The following is an 18,447-nucleotide window of genomic DNA, read 5'->3' on the forward strand; positions in this document are numbered from 1 at the left end:
AAACATTACCTTAATAATTCTAATTTTATATGAAGAATAATACATTTGTTACGTCAATAATGAAGAATATCAAAAAAGTCAGGTACAAATTTTCAAGAAAATCTATATATTAGAAATTAAATGGAAATGCCTATAAATAAAAAAAATTGTGCCATAAATTAAAAAAAAAAATTAAAGGATTTCAGAAAATTAAAAATGTACTTAAGAAAATAAGTAGTTGTATCGGAAAAGGAAAGAATTCAAAGAAAGACTTGGATAAGGAAGTATGCTGCAATGAAAATATCAAAATTAGAAATAAGATTTTTAGAAACTCTTCCTCACTCATATATCTTGCAGATATCAGAAACGAATTTCCTTTCCAAACAAACACAATCTTTCACTTTCCTTTTTCTACTCAAATTTGGCTATCGCATTTCATATCCTCACCCAACTCTACACCCTATAAATTCATACCGTTGCATGCAAGCTCTTCATTCTCTTATCTTAGTTTTTATCAATTTTTGTTTCTGGTACGCCGAGATGAAACTGTTTGGAGTGGAGATGGAGCCAAAGGAAAAAGAACAAGAAACGAAGATGGAGCCAAAGGAAAAAGAACAAGAAACGAAGCGAACAAAGAAGAGAAAGTCCGCGAGGTTATTTGGACGAGACCTTGTTCCTGAAAGGAAGAGGAGCAAAATAAAGAAAACCCGAAGCTCATCACCACCTTTACCTCCAGCCCCGTTACCTTTTCCACTGCTGCAGGCGATTCATGACATGGAGGGGAGGGATCAGGTTTTTGTTACCACAAAGATACTAGAACGGTCAGACACTGATGCGGGTCAGAACCGATTTTTCATTCCAAAGAGTGAAGTGCTATGGGGGGTGCTAACTGAGGAGGAGAGGACGCAGGTGGAAGGAGGAGGGGGCGTTGAAGCAATGGTGGTGGATCCGAGAGGTTGGAAGTACAATTTGAGGTTGAAGAAGTGGGTTAGTTTGAATAAGGTTGTGCTGAATTCTGGGTGGCGAAAGCTTGTGGAAGATAACGAGTTGATGGCAGAGATGGATAGCGTAGAGCTATGGAGTTTTAGGGCAGATTCGAAGCTGTGTTTTGCCTTGAATGTCAAGAGAGACCAACGTCCAGTAATTAATCTTTGAAGAAGAAGATGATAATGGTGTAAAGTTCAATTGTGTATAGTACTTCTTGGTGTGGCGTCTGTGTTATTTTCCTGATCATCAACTCAACAGAATGACTTAGGGTTTTTTTTTTAAGTTTGAAGGTTGATTTGATTATCAATATATGTAAACAGTCTTTATCACTTTTATTAATATAGTAATTTTAACCTGAGTATTTCTTTGCTTTACTTTATTATTATTATTTTTAGACTATGTTAAGTTCTCATAAAATTGAAAGGAAAATGTGAGAGAAAAAGTGAAAAAAAATTAAAAAGAATTTATATTCAATAAATCATTTTAATACGTTTCTTTAAATTCATTTTACTTATTTATTTTTGTTGTGAAAAATTAAATAATTTTAAAATAAATAAATTTCAATTATATTTGATTTTTTTTTATTTTCCGTGATGGAACTACATATAAGAAAATTATTTTTTTAACACTTTTTTCTTTTCTTAATATTTTCTCGGAACCAAATATAGTCTTATTAATTATTGGAATTGATTTTTTAATTGTTATGTTGAATTAGAATAAAAATAAAAATAAAAAACTTTTTATTAAGACCACTTGATTATGTTATAAATGGTGTGTTTGAAGAGGCATTGTGTTCTATTTTTTAAAACCAAAATGTTTCTAGAACTGTTATTTAAATAATGGAAATTCCTTCAAAAAAAGTAATGAATCTTAAAACTATTTAAAAAATACTAAATATAAAAAAAATTATTATCTTAAATTTTATAATAATTTTAAATAATATAACATAAATTTTTACTTCTAATATACAAAATGAATTCATATTTATGTAGAGATTATTATTATTATTATTATTATTATTATTATTATTATTATTATTATTATTATTATTATTATTATTAAATATAAACTAAATCTTAATCATTCTAATTATCTATTTGGGATCCAACATAGTAAATTTTTTCATTTTACTATTTTTCATGTAAAATTATTAGCATTTTTATACATTTATTTTAAATTTAATAAATAATTAATTAAAAATTAAAGAATTTCAGATAATTATAAATAAGTATTTGTATTGAAAAGGAAAGAAAGGCTTGGATTAAGAAGTACGTTGCAATGAAAATATTACAAATTAGAAATAAGATTTTAGTATTTCCTACAGATATTAGAAACAAATCTTTATTTCAAACGAACAGAATCTTCCACTTTCCTTTTCCTACTCAAATTTGGCCGTCGCCTTTCATATCTTCACCCCAACTCTGCAGTATTCTCTATAAAATCAGACACTTGCATGCAAGCTCTTCATTCTCGTCTTTTGCATTCTATTGATTTTTTCTTTCTGGTACAATGATAAGACTGTTTGGAGTGGAGATGGCGCCGAATGAAAAACCAAAAGAAACCAAGAGAGGAAAGAAGAGAAGGTCCACCATGATATTTGGAAGAGATTTGGTTCCTGAAAGGAGGAGGAGCGCAATTAAGAAAACCCGAACCTCATCACCGCCTTTACCTCCAGCCCCGTTTCCTTTTCCACTGCTGCAGATGATTCATCTTTCGTGCCATATGGAAACACACCCACTGGCGAAGCTAGCTTAGGCGCAGGAGGGGCACATGCCCCAGAGATCAAATCAAATAATGGGATAAAGCATATTAAAAAAAAGAAAAAAGATTTAATAGAAGATGCTTTTGAAGACCAGGAAAAGTTGGTCGGTCCCCTTTTCCCTGGACTTTTCCTTTTATACTATGTATCAAGTTTTGAGCGGTGACAAAGGTCTGACTTGACCACTCGAGGTTGGTTGAGGTATTTTTGGTACTTGATTGTAGCCGCATCCATCTCACATCTTGCCCAACAAGAGGAAGTGAATTCTCTCAGGAAAAAAATATTGAAGAACAGCCGCTTCCCTCTCTAGAGCAAGTGGAATTCATATTGCTGAGCTGTAGAAATAAAGACGATGTCATCATCTTCTCTCTCCAAAGCATGTGGACTTTTCCCGTGCTTTGTCAAATTCTTCTCTGGACTTTTCCCACATTTTCTGCTATCAAAGTTGAAGTTTATTCCACTTATAATACATGAGTAGAGACAAAGGTGATGAGGATCATTGCTTGTAATGACAATTGATGTAATGAGGTGGCAATATTCTATCCCATTTCTACAACTGAAACCTAATAATCTAAGAATGATAATAGTACGAGTGTTTTATATTTTTCAAATTACTCATCTTTTTATTTCTAGTACCACGAGTTTGTGATAATACTAACCTGGGTCAAAGGTGAGTTTAAATTTCTTTTCTTTTTTTCATCTCGAGTTTAAGTATTATCTTATTCTCATCTCTCTCCAATTATAAATATTATAATTATTGAGTTGGACAAATAAAAAAAATGCCATCATCTTCTCTCTCCAAAGCATGTGGAATTCAAGGATTTCAAAAAATACACAGTAATTTAAAAATAATAATAATTTTTAAAATATCATAATTCAAAAACATTTTTAAATTTACAATGTTAAAAAAAATTAGAAACAATTTAATTACTATTTTAAAATTATCTTCTTAAAAGGCAATTTTCATATTTAAATTAAAATTATTGATTCAAAAGAAAACTTCTTACTACTATCATAAAAAATGCTTTATATTTGAAATTAGTTAAAAATTGATATATTTTATTAAATATATTTAAAAACCATATTTTTAATATCAAAGTAGTATAAATTTGAAAATAGTCTCAAAACCCTGACATTTTAATAAATATTTATATCAAATTCCTCACATTACCCTGCAAATAACAATAACTTCTTAAAGTCTATCAAAGTTTTAATTATTACGTAATATAAAAAAATTTAAATATTTTATCTATTACTCTGCAAATAACCATGTAGTTTCCTTTTAGACTTTTTAGCTTAGGGCTTAAGAGCGATTGATGAAAGCTATTGAAAGGTTGCACAAAAGAATATGTTATCTGGATAATAAAGATAAGAGGGATGTCTAATTGGACATCAAACATAATTGTTTGATTTGAAAAGTCTAAAAGAGTAAAGTAATTGATGGTTCTTGGAAAAATTTGGAAATATAAAAATATAATTTTTTTTTTTTTTTTTTTAAGATAAAAATGATAAGAGATAGTTTGTTTCGATTATTTGACTTTGTCAACTTGTACTGCCTCTTGGCGAATAGTCATGTCCAAGTTCATTGCACTCTCCTTCATATAGGCTCGTGATTTCCTTTTTACATAAACTTGAGAATGAAGCAATCCCTTGATGTGGGATTTTTGGTAATTGTACGGTGAATTTAAAATTAATTTTAAAAAAATATAGTATATTAAAAAATATTTTCAAATTTATGACTTTTTTTTGTCATTTTAAAAAGATCTCTTGAAAAAATACCTTTTAGGATTTTTATATCAATGATACACGTTTAAAAAATTAAATTTACATCGAAGGTATCTATTGAAGAGACACATTTCACAATTTTTATATTAATAATACATGTTAAAAAAAATTAAATTTACTTTAACAGTGTTTCTTTAAGAAACACCTTTTATAATTCTACAAAATCGAATTTATATTAAAAATATCTTTTAAATAGACATGTTTCATAATTTTCATATCAGTTGCATAATGAAAAAAAAAAAAAAGAATTTATATTAAAACTTAAAAGACATTTTCTATAATTTTACAAAATTAAATTTATATCAAATGTGTCTCTTTCATTGATTTTTTATTAGTAATTCATTAAAATAAATGAATTTATAGTAAAAGTATCTTTTCAAAATACATATTTCATAAAATTAAATTTATATTGAAATATTTTCCTTCAAAAAAGACACTTTTAGTATAAATTTAATTTTTTCAACGGGTGACTAATATAAAATTTGTGAAAAGTGTTGCTTTAAAAAACACATTTAGTATAAATTCAATTTTATAGAAGCGTACATACGTCTCCAATGTAAATTCCATTTTTTTTCACTGTGTAACTGATATGAAAATTGTGGAATATGTCTCTTCAAGAGACACTTTTAATATAAATTTTGATTTTATGGCATTATAGAAATGAGATTTTTTTTTTCATATAAATTTATTTATTTTTAATGTGTATGACTAATAAAAAAATTATGAAAAAGTATCTTTTGAAGAAATACCTATAACATAAGTTTAATTTTATGAAATTATGAAACGTGTTTCTTGAAAAAACACCTTTAATGTAAATTCAATTTTTATATATGATATATACATCATTTTATAACTCATATCTTCATAATTAGCCAATAAATTAAATTAGCTATTTTTAACTTCCCAAAATCCATATATACAAAATCCACAAACTCTAAATTAAATACACTAGATTAAATGAGGAATCCCCAAAAAAAAAAAAACCACAATCTATCTCTTTCCTTTTAATTTAAATTAGGTGTAAATTATAAACCAACCTCAAGTTTTATAATTTTACTCGGTTACGTTCTATGTAGGTCTAAAAATAGAAGACTTCTAATGAAGTCATTCTTCCTTACCCAATATATTTTTTTTGTTCATCTTCATAACAAATAAATAAAATATTGTTTCCATAAAATAACATAGACACATGAAAAAATATATTCTGCATGCTATTAATTTGGATTTTAAATATAAATTACAAAAATTAATACATAAAATAATAATTATTGTGCCAGTTGTTTTGAATCATTTTTTATTATTATTATTTTTAAATGGGCTCATATTAATTATAGGTTACTAAAAATATACTTCTCACGCATTGAAATGATAAATATTTATATAGAAAAAGGAAATGATAAACTAGAAAAAATTAAAATTAAAGGACTTTATATAATTAAAAATACAGTTTTTATATATAAAATAAATATTTGTATTGGAGAAGGAAAGAAAGAGTTGAAAATATCAAAATTAGAAATAAGATTTTAGAAACTCTTCCTCACTCATATTATTGGAGATATTAGAAACAAATCTCCTTTGCAAACTAAAACAATCTTCCACTTTCCTTTTTGAACTCAAACCCAACTTTACACCCTGTAAAATCAGACCCTCGCATGCAAACTCTTCATTCTCTTCTCTTACTTTTCATCCATATTTTGTTTCTGCCACGCTACGATGATCACACTGTTTGGAGTGAAGATGCAGCCGAATCAAAACGAAGAGGTGAAGATCATCAGACTGTTTGGAGTGGAGATGGCGCCCAATAAAAAAGAAGAAGGAATGAAGATGGAGCCTCCTAAAGAACAAGAAACCAAGCGACCTGAAAGGAGGAGGAGCGCAATCAAGAAAACCCGAACCTCATCACCGCCTTTACCTCCAGCCCCGTTACCTTCTCCACTGCTGCAGACGATTCATGACATGGAGGGGAAGGATCAGGTTTTTATTACCAGAAAGATACTAGAATGGTCAGACACTGATGCGGGTCAGAACAGATTTTTCATTCCAAAGAATGAGGTGCTATGGGAGGTCTTATCTGAGGAGGAGAGGAGGCAGGTGGAAGGAGGCGGGGGCGTTGAAGTAATGGTGGTGGATCCGAAAGGTGGGAAGCACGATATGAGGTTGAAGAAGTGGGTTAGTTTAAACATGATAGTGCTGAATTCTGGGTGGCGAAAGCTTGTGGAGGGCAACGACCTGAAGGCAGAGCTGGATTGTGTAGAGCTGTGGAGTTTCAGGGCGGACTCGAAGCTGTGTTTTGCCTTGAATGTCAAGAGACAAGTCCAGTAATTAATGCTTGAAGAAGAAGAAGAAGAAGAAGATGAAGTTGTAAAGAGCAATTGTGCATAGTTCTTGATGTTGAGTCTGTATTATGTTACTGATTCTTGTTTTTAGTTTTTGCATTAAGTTGTTGATGATCAACTCAACAGAATGACTTGGGTTTTTTTTGAAAGTTTGAAGGTTGATTTGATTATCAATATATGTAAACAATCTTTATCACTCTTATTAATATAGTAATTGTTTAATCTAATTACGTATTTCTTTTCTTTATTTGATTATCATTATTGCTATTCTATAATTATTGGAGTTCAATTTATTTTCTTTAATTATTATGGTGATGTATTAGAGATTCCCGGAAAATTTGAGGGAAAACACAAGGGAAAAAATTATTAAAGAAAAGTAAAGAAAAACAAAAATTAGATTAAAAGATTATTTTTATTTACTACTTCAAACTCATTTTATTTATTTTAACTCATTAATATAAAGATTAAATAATTTAAATATATATAATTTTTTAATTAGTTTTTATTATATTTGATTTTCTTTGATATTTTTCATGGAATAACCAAATATGAAATAATCATTTTTTTTACATTATTTTTTCTATCCCTAATAGTTTTTAGAACCAAACATAACCAAAAGATATGATGATTTTAAATAAATAAATAAACTTGCAAAGCAAAACTTTATAATATTTTTTTTAAACAAACAAAAATAATATTTCACATATATGTTAGTTATGATTTATATGGATGAAATGAAATAATTCAAAAAAGGGATAGGGGGAAGGGGGCTAGGGGGCTAGGGGAGTTATTTTACTTATTGTCAAGGAGTTGTTGATAATAAGGCATCTTGTTCAAAAAAAAAAAAATCATAATTAGGTTTAGTCATGCCAAATATTCAAATATAAATGGAATCATTTTAACAAAATACAAATTTTTCTATAGAAAAATCTATTAGGTTTAGTCTAAACTAATCTCAAGAATCATAATTGTACTTTATTTTCTATTTTAAAACAAAAATAAATAAATAGAACTCTTATTTAAATCATAGACATTGCTTTAAAAAAAACTAAAAACTACTGAAATATACTAATATAAAGAAAATCATTAACTTAAAATTTAAAAATTTTGATAAAGATTTTTTTAATAATATAGCATATAAATTGCTACTTTTTATATAAGACATCCTATTTTATTTAATTTAAAAGTTATTATTAATTTTATTTAAAAATAAATATATATTTAGACGTTACCATAATAATTCTAATTTTATATGAAGAATAATACATTTGTTACGTCAATAATGGAGAACATAAAAAAAGTCAGGTACAAATTTTCAAAAAAAATCTATATATTAGAAATTAAATGGAAATGCCTATAAAAAAATTGTGCCATAAATTAAAAAAAAAAATTAAAGGATTTCAGATAATTAAAAATATACTTAAAAAAAATAATTAGTTGTATCGGAAAAGGAAATAATTCGAAGAAAGAGTTGGATTAGGAAGTATGTTGCAATGAAAATATAAAGATTAGAAATAAGATTTTTAGAAACTCTTCCTCACTCATATCTTGCAGATATCAGAAACAAATTTCCTTTCCAAACAAACACAATCTTTCACTTTCCTTTTTCTACTCAAATTTGGCTATCGCATTTCATATCCTCACCCAACTCTATACCCTATAAATTCATACCATTGCATGCAAGCTCTTCATTCTCTTATCTTAGTTTTTATCAATTTTTGTTTCTGGTACGCCGAGATGAGACTGTTTGGAGTGGAGATGGAGCCAAAGGAAAAAGAACAAGAAACGAAGATGGAGCCAAAGGAAAAGGAACAAGAAACGAAGCGAACAAAGAAGAGAAAGTCCGCGAGGTTATTTGGACGATACCTTGTTCCTGAAAGGAAGAGGAGCAAAATAAAGAAAACCCGAAGCTCATCACCACCTTTACCTCCAGTCCCGTTACCTTTTCCACTGCTGCAGGCGATTCATGACATGGAGGGGAGGGATCAGGTTTTTGTTACCACAAAGATACTAGAACGGTCAGACACTGATGCGGGTCAGAACCGATTTTTCATTCCAAAGAGTGAAGTGCTATGGGGGGTGCTAACTGAGGAGGAGAGGACGCAGGTGGAAGGAGGAGGGGGCGTTGAAACAATGGTGGTGGATCCGAGAGGTTGGAAGTACAATTTGAGGTTGAAGAAGTGGGTTAGTTTGAATAAGGTTGTGCTGAATTCTGGCTGGCGAAAGCTTGTGGAAGATAACGAGTTGATGGCAGAGATGGATAGCGTAGAGCTATGGAGTTTTAGGGCGGATTCGAAGCTGTGTTTTGCCTTGAATGTCAAGAGAGACCAACGTCCAGTAATTAATCTTTGAAGAAGAAGATGATAATGGTGTAAAGTTCAATTGTGTTATGTTCTTGATGATCAACTCAACAGAATGACTTAGGGGTTTTTTTTTTGAAGTTTGAAGGTTGATTTGATTATCAATATATGTAAACAATCTTTATTACTTTTATTAATATAGTAATTTTAACTTGAATATTTATTTGCTTTACTTTATTATCATTATTTTTAGATTAGGTTCTCATAAAATTTAAAGGAAAATTTGAGAGAAATAAAGTAGAGAGAAAAAGTAAAGAAAATTAAAAAGAATTTATATTCAATATAAATCATTCTAATACATTTCTTTAAATTCATTTTACTTTTTTTGTGAAAAATTAAATAATTTAAAAATAAATAAACTTTTAATAAATAAATTATTATATATAAACTAAATCTTAATAATTCTAATTATCTATGTGGGATCCAATATAGTAAATTTTTTCATGTAAAATTATTAGCATTTTTATCATAATATGAATGACATTTATTTTAAATTTAATGAATAATTAATTAAAAATTAAATAATTTCAGATAATTATAAATAAATATTTGTATAGAAAAAAAGAAAGAAAGGCTTGGATTAAGAAGTACGTTGCAATCAAAATATCAAAATTAGAAATAAGATTTTAGTATTTCCCACAGATATTAGAAACAAATCTCCATTTCGAACGAGCAGAATCTTCCACTTTCCTTTTCCTACTCAAATTTGGCCGTCACCTTTCATATCTTCACCCAAACTCTGCAGTATTCTCTATAAAATCAGACACTTGCATGCAAGCTCTTCATTCTCGTCTATTGCATTCTATTCATTTTTTCTTTCTGGTACAATGATAAGACTGTTTGGAGTGGAGATGACGCCGAATGAAAAACCAAAAGAAACCAAGAGAGGAAAGAAGAGAAGGTCCACCATGATATTTGGAAGAGATTTGGTTCCTGAGAGGAGGAGGAGCGCAATTAAGAAAACCCGAACCTCATCACCGCCTTTACCTCCAGCCCCGTTACCTTTTCCACTGTTGCAGATGATTCATAACATGGAGGGGAGGGATCAGGTTTTTGTTACGAGGAAAATATTGGAGCGGTCTGACGTTGACGCGGGTCAGAATCGATTTTTTGTCCCAAAGAGTGAGGTGCTATGGGGGGTCTTATCAGAGGAGGAGAAGAGGGAGGTGGAAGGAAGAGGGGGCGTTGAAGTAATGGTATTAGATCCGAGGGGTGGGAAGTACACTATGAGGTTGAAGAAGTGGGTTAGTTTGAATAAAGTAGTCCTGAATTCTGGGTGGCGAAAGCTTGTGGAAGATAACGGGCTGAAGGCAGAGGTGGATTGTGTAGAGCTATGGAGTTTTAGGGCGGATTCGAAGCTGTGTTTTGCCTTGAATGTCAAGAGAGATGGAAGTCTAGTAATTAATCTTTAAATTAAGAAGATGATGATAAAGGTTTCTTGATGTTGTGTAGGTGTTCGTGATTATTGTTTTTAGTTTTTGCATTAAGGTTTTGATGGTCAACGGAATGGCTTTTTGTTGCATATTATCATCTTGTTACAGTGCCAATCCTCAACCCATCTACAAATAACGGTGGAGGGAGGCGGGGGCGTTGAAGTAATGGTGGTGGATCCGAGAGGTGGGAAGCACGATATGAGGTTGAAGAAGTGGGTTAGTTTAAACAAAATAGTGCTGAATTCTGGGTGGCGAAAGCTTGTGGACGGCAACGACCTGAAGGCAGAGCTGGATTGTGTGGAGCTGTGGAGTTTCAGGGCGGACTCGAAGCTGTGTTTTGCCTTGAATGTCAAGAGACAAGTCCAGTAATTAATGCTTGAAGAAGAAGAAGATGAAGAAGTTGTAAAGAGCAATTGTGCATAGTTCTTGATGTTGGGTCTGTGTTATGTTACTGATTCTTGTTTTTAGTTTTTGCATTAAGTTGTTGATGATCAACTCAACAGAATGACTTAGGTTTTTTTGAAAGTTTGAAGGTTGATTTGATTATCAATATATGTAAACAATCTTTATTACTCTTATTAATATAGTAATTGTTTAATCTAACTACGTATTTCTTTTCTTTATTTGATTATCATTATTACTATTATATAATTATTGGAGTTCAATTTATTTTCTTTAATTATTATGGTGATGTATTAGTTGTTCCCGGAAAATTTGGGGAAAAACACAAGGGAAAAAATTATTAAAGAAAAGTAAAGAAAAACAAAAATTAAATTAAAAGTTAATAAATTATTTTTTATTTACTATTTCGAACTCATTTTATTTATTTTAACTTATCAATATAAAAATTAAATAATTTTAAAATATATAATTTTTAAATTAGTTTTTATTATATTTGATTTTCTTTGATATTTTTCATGAAACAACCAAATATGAAATAATCATTTTTTTTACATTATTTTTTCTATCCCTAATAGTTTTTAGAACCAAACATAACCAAAAGATATGATGATTTTAAATAAATAAATAAACTTGCAAAGCAAAACTTTATAATATTTTTTTTAAATAAACAAAAATAATATTTCACATATATGTTAGTTATGATTTATATGGATGAAATGAAATAATTCAAAAAAGGGATAGGGGAAGGGGGCTAGGGGAGTTATTTTACTTATTGTCAAGGAGTTGTTGATAACAAGGCATCTTGTTCAAAAAAAAAAAAATCATAATTAGGTTTAGTCATGCCAAATATTCAAATATAAATGGAATCATTTTAACAAAATACAAATTTTTCTATAGAAAAATCTATTAGGTTTAGTCTAAACTAATCTAAAGAATCATAATTGTACTTTATTTTCTATTTTAAAACAAAAATAAATAAATAGAACTCTTATTTAAATAATAGACATTGCTTTAAAAAAAAATTAAAACTATTAAAATATACTAATATAAAGAAAATCATTAACTTAAATTTTAAAATTTTTGATAAAGATTTTTTAATAATATAACATATAAATTGCTACTTTTTATAAAAGACATCCTATTTTATTTAAAAGTTATTATTAATTTTATTTAAAATAAAAATATATTTAAACATTATCATAATAATTCTAATTTTATATGAAGAATAATACATTTGTCACGTCAATAATGAAGAATATCAAAAAAGTCAGGTACAAATTTTCAAAAATATATATATATATTAGAAATTAAATGGAAATGCCTATAAAAAAATTTGTGCCATAAATTAAAACAAAAAAAAATTAAAGGATTTCAGATAATTAAAAATGTACTTAAAAAAATAAGTAGTTGTATCGGAAAAGGAAAGAATTCGAAGAAAGACTTGGATTAGGAAGTATGTTGCAACTTGCAATGAAAATATAAAAATTAGAAATAAGATTTTTAGAAACTCTTCCTCACTCATATATCTTGCAGATATCAGAAACAAATTTCCTTTCCAAACAAACACAATCTTTCACTTTCCTTTTTCTACTCAAATTTGGCTATCGCATTTCATATCCTCACCCAACTCTACACCCTATAAATTCATACCGTTGCATGCAAGCTCTTCATTCTCTTATCTTATCTTTTATCAATTTTTGTTTCTGGTACGCCGAGATGAGACTGTTTGGAGTGGAGATGGAGCCAAAGGAAAAAGAACAAGAAACAAAGCGAACAAAGAAGAGAAAGTCCGCGAGGTTATTTGGACGAGACCTTGTTCCTGAAAGGAAGAGGAGCAAAATAAAGAAAACCCGAAGCTCATCACCACCTTTACCTCCAGCCTCGTTACCTTTTCCACTGCTGCAGGCGATTCACGACATGGAGGGGAGGGATCAGGTTTTTGTTACCACAAAGATACTAGAACGGTCAGACACTGATGCGGTTCAGAACCGATTTTTCATTCCAAAGAGTGAAGTGCTATGGGGGGTGCTAACTGCAGAGGAGAGGAGGCAGGTGGAAGGAGGAGGGGGCGTTGAAGCAATGGTGGTGGATCCGAGAGGTTGGAAGTACAATATGAGGTTGAAGAAGTGGGTTAGTTTGAATAAGGTTGTGCTGAATTCTGGGTGGCGAAAGCTTGTGGAAGATAACGAGTTGATGGCAGAGATGGATAGCGTAGAGCTATGGAGTTTTAGGGCGGATTCGAAGCTGTGTTTTGCCTTGAATGTCAAGAGAGACCAACGCCCAGTAATTAATCTTTGAAGAAGAAGATGATAATCGTGTAAAGTTCAATTGTGTTTAGTACTTCTTGGTGTGGCGTCTGTGTTATTTTCCTGATCATCAACTCAACAGAATGACTTAGGGTTTTTTTTGAAGTTTGAAGGTTGATTTGATTATCAATATATGTAAACAGTCTTTATCACTTTTATTAATATAGTAATTTTAACCTGAGTATTTCTTTGCTTTACTTTATTATTATTATTTTTAGACTATGTTAAGTTCTCATAAAATTGAAAGGAAAATGTGAGAGAAAAAGTGAAAAAAAAAATATATATATATATATATATATATATATATATATATATTCAATAAATCATTTTAATACGTTTCTTTAAATTCATTTTACTTATTTATTTTTATTGTGAAAAATTAAATAATTTAAAAATAAATAAATTTTAATTATATTTGATTTTTTTTCTATTTTCCGTGATGGAACTAAATATAAGAAAATTATTTTTTTTTAACACTTTTTTCTTTTCTTAATATTTTCTCGGAATCAAATATAGTCTTATTAATTATTGGAATTGATTTTTTAATTATTATGTTGAATAAGAATAAAAATAAAAATAAAAACTTTTTATTAAGACCACTGGATTATGTTATAAATGGTGTGTTTGAAGAGGCATTGCGTTCTATTTTTTAAAACCAAAATGTTTCTAGAACTGTTATTTAAATAATGGAAATTCCTTCAAAAAAAAGTAATGAATCTTAAAACTATTTAAAAAATACTAAATATAAAAAAATTATTATCTTAAATTTTATAATAATTTTAAATAATATAACATAAATTTTTACTTCTAATATACAAAATGAATTCATATTTATATAGAGATTATTATTATTATTATTATTATTATTATTATTATTATTAAATATAAACTAAATCTTAATAATTCTAATTATCTATTTGGGATCCAACATAGTAAATTTTTTCATTTTACTATTTTTCATGTAAAATTATTAGCATTTTTATACATTTGTTTTAAATTTAATAAATAATTAATTAAAAATTAAAGAATTTCAGATAATTATAAATAAGTATTTGTATTGAAAAGGAAAGAAAGGCTTGGATTAAGAAGTACGTTGCAATGAAAATATTACAAATTAGAAATAAGATTTTAGTATTTCCTACAGATATTAGAAACAAATCTCCATTTCAAACGAACAGAATCTTCCACTTTCCTTTTCCTACTCAAATTTGGCCGTCGCCTTTCATATCTTCACCCCAACTCTGCAGTATTCTCTATAAAATCAGACACTTGCATGCAAGCTCTTCATTCTCGTCTTTTGCATTCTATTGATTTTTTCTTTCTGGTACAATGATAAGACTGTTTGGAGTGGAGATGGCGCCGAATGAAAAACCAAAAGAAACCAAGAGAGGAAAGAAGAGAAGGTCCACCATGATATTTGGAAGAGATTTGGTTCCTGAAAGGAGGAGGAGCGCAATTAAGAAAACCCGAACCTCATCACCGCCTTTACCTCCAGCCCCGTTTCCTTTTCCACTGCTGCAGATGATTCATAGCATGGAGGGGAGGGATCAGGTTTTTGTTACGAGGAAAATATTGGAGCGGTCTGACGTTGACGCGGGTCAGAATCGATTTTTTGTCCCAAAGAGTGAGGTGCTATGGGGGGTCCTATCAGAGGAGGAGAAGAGGGAGGTGGAAGGAGGAGGGGGCGTTGAAGTAATGGTGGTAGATCCGAGGGGTGGGAAGTACACTATGAGGTTGAAGAAGTGGGTTAGTTTGAATAAAGTAGTCCTGAATTCTGGGTGGCGAAAGCTTGTGGAAGATAACGGGCTGAAGGCAGAGGTGGATTGTGTAGAGCTATGGAGTTTTAGGGCGGATTCGAAGCTGTGTTTTGCCTTGAATGTCAAGAGAGATGGAAGTCCAGTAATTAATCTTTAAAGAAGTGGTGTAAAATGGAATCTTGTAAAGTTTTTGATGTTGAGTAGATGTTCTTGATTATTGTTTTTAGTTTTTGTATTAAGGTTTTGATGGTCAACGATCGGAATGGCTTTTTGTTTCATATTACCATTCTTATAGTCCCAATCCTCAACCCATCTATACTTTACGTTATGATAAAGTAATAAACAAACCTGCTTGAAAACTATATGATCTAATTCATTATTGGTCACTCCAAATGGTAAATGTCAGCGTGAATGACCATCGGCCCCTTTGAACCAACCACCGAAGCACACAACACTATATATTGTGAACGAAAATCCAATCAGCATGAGCTTGAGATAATAAGCCAAATTTTATTTATAAAAAAATTACATAAAACATGAAATTTCACGAGAAAAAGTGTGTATGGACAAAAGTCACTAAACCCACATCTTACAATCTTCATCGCTATTCTCACATTCAGATTTCAAAGGAAATCCAAATGAAAAACCAACCGGACCAACGCACTCTTATATAGTACCATTATAGCTAGATTCAGATTCTTGAAAATTAGTAATGGATCATGATCATGGATGGTATTGTCAGTTGTCTCTCGACATTCAAAGCAAAGCACAGCTTCAAACCCATCCTAAAACTCCACAACTCAATAAAATCCACCCCTGCCTCCAGCTTATTATCCTTCACAAGCTTTATCCATCCAGAACCCAACACAAGCGTAGTTGAACTCCCCCGCCTCCTCAACTTCATCTTATTCCTCTCCCCCCTCGGATCCACTACCTCAACTTCAACGTACCCTTTTGGTCTCACCAGCTCCCTCTTCTCCTCCTCCGATAACTGCCCCCACAGCACCTCACCCTTGCTGATCAAAAGCCGACCCTGACGCACGGCCACATCGGATCGTGTCACTGTCTTTCTCGTCACCAAAACCAGGCCATGCCCCTGCATGCCTTCAATAGGATGCAGCATTGCAGCGGGCAGTCGGGAGAGAGGCAGGTCGTTTTCTCCTTCACTCGGCACCATCTCCTTACCAAAGAGCCTCATCTCAGAGATTTAGAGAGAATGAAAAGTCTTTCTTGGCATGAGGCCTGACCATATAGCTTTATTATATGGTGTCGAGTGTGCTGACATCAGTGATCAGCTCACTCCTGGAGACCGAATTTTCATGTCTACCACCATTAATTTCCACTAACCAACACCAAAACCTCCATTCATACTAATGAAAACAAGAGAATGGCGAAATTAGTAACATATATACTTGATGCAACCAGTTTAAACCTTGAAAAAAGCAGAAAGAAATTTAAAAGAAGATTTTTATTACAGATAAGCACGTTACGTTTTTTTCCAAGCTATTTGACGTTGCCGGGAACCACCGGGGATGTTAACGTGGAACCGCGTCCAGATAGTTAGAATCTCATGAGTCATGATTGTCCAAAACACCGTACAATTTTTTTCAGAGTTAGTGGGAGCCACCGGGGATCTTTACGTGGAACCGTAATCACGGGGGTAGAAAGTCCCTGGTGGTTGATAAATCAATTTAATGACTTAAATTATTAAATTAATCTTAAATTTTTTAAATATAATTTTAATTTAAATGAAAATAAATTAATTTAATTATTATAGTAAACTAATTAATTCTATTCTTACTTAAATCTAAAATTATATTTTTAAAAATTTATAATTGATATAAATTAAGTTATTAAATAAATTTATCAAATAACTAAATTGTTTAGGATTTCCTAAACAATTGTCATCATTATATTCTTGTGTACAATTATATTCTCATCTTCCACAAATTGAAAAATGTTACCATAACTTGACATTTTCAATGTTTTCCCACTAATATATGTTTGTCCAAAACCAAATCGACAATCGTTCATGTAATTTTTATCTAAAATAAAATTATTTGGTAAAGGGTGTTTGATAAATCAATGGAAAAACGATACCATAGCTTAACCTTTTTCGATGTTTTTCCACCAATATATGTTTGTTCAAAACTGCAATCATTCATGTAATTTTTATTTAAAAGAAAATTATTTGAACGACACGGACAACTTCAATAATTTATGGCATTCTACATTTCGCTTCCTGCGAAATGACCTACGCGCATCGCACACGCTTCTACTGGAGTCGAATTGACATGCTCAAAGCATTTTTTTTAAGAATGGTATATAGTAGAATGTTGAAACACATTCACACCCATCTAACTTAGACCCTATAAATTTTCAACCTTCAAATCCTGATCAAAGCATTTAATTTTTAGAAATTCATGAATAAATACAAAAAAATAATGTTTTTGAACATCGGTTTTGGAAGAAAATATTTTCAAAAATAAAAATAAATTATCATGTTTTGAAACTTCTAAAATTATAATCACATTATCAATCAATTATCCATTTAAAACTATACACATCAATCACGTACATATAAATTGTAAATAATCACAATATGCCAAAAAAAAAAGGTAAAATAATTTTAAATTTTATAAATATTTTTTATTTGTTGTGATGAGAATAACAAATATTTAGTTGTAAGTTAATTTTTTATTATGATATTTTTGAATTCTTTTAGAAATATGATGTCATGATGTGTTTTTTTTATTTAATTTTAAATAGAATTTTAATGTTTAATAATGTTAAGTGTGAGATTTTTTTTAATATTTTATTTTTATTAAATGTTAAAAAATAAAAAAAATTAATATATTATTTTTTATTTTAAAAAATCATATTTTATTTTTTTTATTTAATAAAAAATTTATAATAAATCATAAAATTAAAAAAAAAATAAACAATGTGAAAGCAAGTGCTCTTGTCATTGATAGGCACAACAGGTCAACAGGTCAAGCGGACAAAAAAACGCATGCAAAGAGGATACTAAATGTCGTTGATAGTCAATGTGTCGCACTATCGAATCAACACAACATGATTGTCATGTTATGTCATGTCTTGTGCTGATGGACCATGTTATGGGACCATTTAAGTAGATCATCTTACTATATTAATATTTTATTTATTTTTTAAAATCATACTATTATCTTTAAAAAAATTGTTATTAAGTAATTTTTTATTATTACTTCAAACGTATTAAATAATTATTTCATTTTTTATGTTCATCAAGTTTATAATAGTAAAATTTGTAGAAATTTTAAATTTTTGTTTCTAAGAATAATAAAAAAAAATATTTGAATTT

General features: G+C 29.7%; 5 protein-coding genes across 5 annotated transcripts; all 5 read left to right on the forward strand.

Moving 5' to 3' along the window:
- The first annotated feature begins 519 nt into the window (after nucleotides 1-519).
- On the forward strand, nucleotides 520-1,134 carry LOC117932603 (B3 domain-containing protein At1g05920-like). Its single transcript, XM_034853878.1, has one exon. The coding sequence runs from the start codon at nucleotides 520-522 to the stop codon at nucleotides 1,132-1,134; it is 615 nt and encodes a 204-aa protein (XP_034709769.1).
- Nucleotides 1,135-6,223: 5,089 nt separating this feature from the next.
- On the forward strand, nucleotides 6,224-6,832 carry LOC117932604 (B3 domain-containing protein At1g05920-like). Its single transcript, XM_034853879.1, has one exon. The coding sequence runs from the start codon at nucleotides 6,224-6,226 to the stop codon at nucleotides 6,830-6,832; it is 609 nt and encodes a 202-aa protein (XP_034709770.1).
- Nucleotides 6,833-8,583: 1,751 nt separating this feature from the next.
- Nucleotides 8,584-9,198, forward strand: LOC117932605 (B3 domain-containing protein At1g05920-like). Its single transcript, XM_034853880.1, has one exon. It carries the CDS (start codon nucleotides 8,584-8,586, stop codon nucleotides 9,196-9,198), a length of 615 nt encoding a protein of 204 aa, XP_034709771.1.
- A 3,559-nt stretch (nucleotides 9,199-12,757) lies between these two features.
- Nucleotides 12,758-13,339, forward strand: LOC117932606 (B3 domain-containing protein At1g05920-like). The gene has a single exon (XM_034853881.1). It carries the CDS (start codon nucleotides 12,758-12,760, stop codon nucleotides 13,337-13,339), a length of 582 nt encoding a protein of 193 aa, XP_034709772.1.
- Nucleotides 13,340-14,700: 1,361 nt separating this feature from the next.
- LOC117932607 (B3 domain-containing protein At1g05920-like) lies at nucleotides 14,701-15,261 on the forward strand. Its single transcript, XM_034853882.1, has one exon. It carries the CDS (start codon nucleotides 14,701-14,703, stop codon nucleotides 15,259-15,261), a length of 561 nt encoding a protein of 186 aa, XP_034709773.1.
- Nucleotides 15,262-18,447: the final 3,186 nt, after the last annotated feature.

The sequence above is a fragment of the Vitis riparia genome, chromosome 15 (genome assembly GCF_004353265.1).
Source record: "Vitis riparia cultivar Riparia Gloire de Montpellier isolate 1030 chromosome 15, EGFV_Vit.rip_1.0, whole genome shotgun sequence".
NCBI classification, from domain to species: Eukaryota; Viridiplantae; Streptophyta; class Magnoliopsida; order Vitales; family Vitaceae; genus Vitis; species Vitis riparia.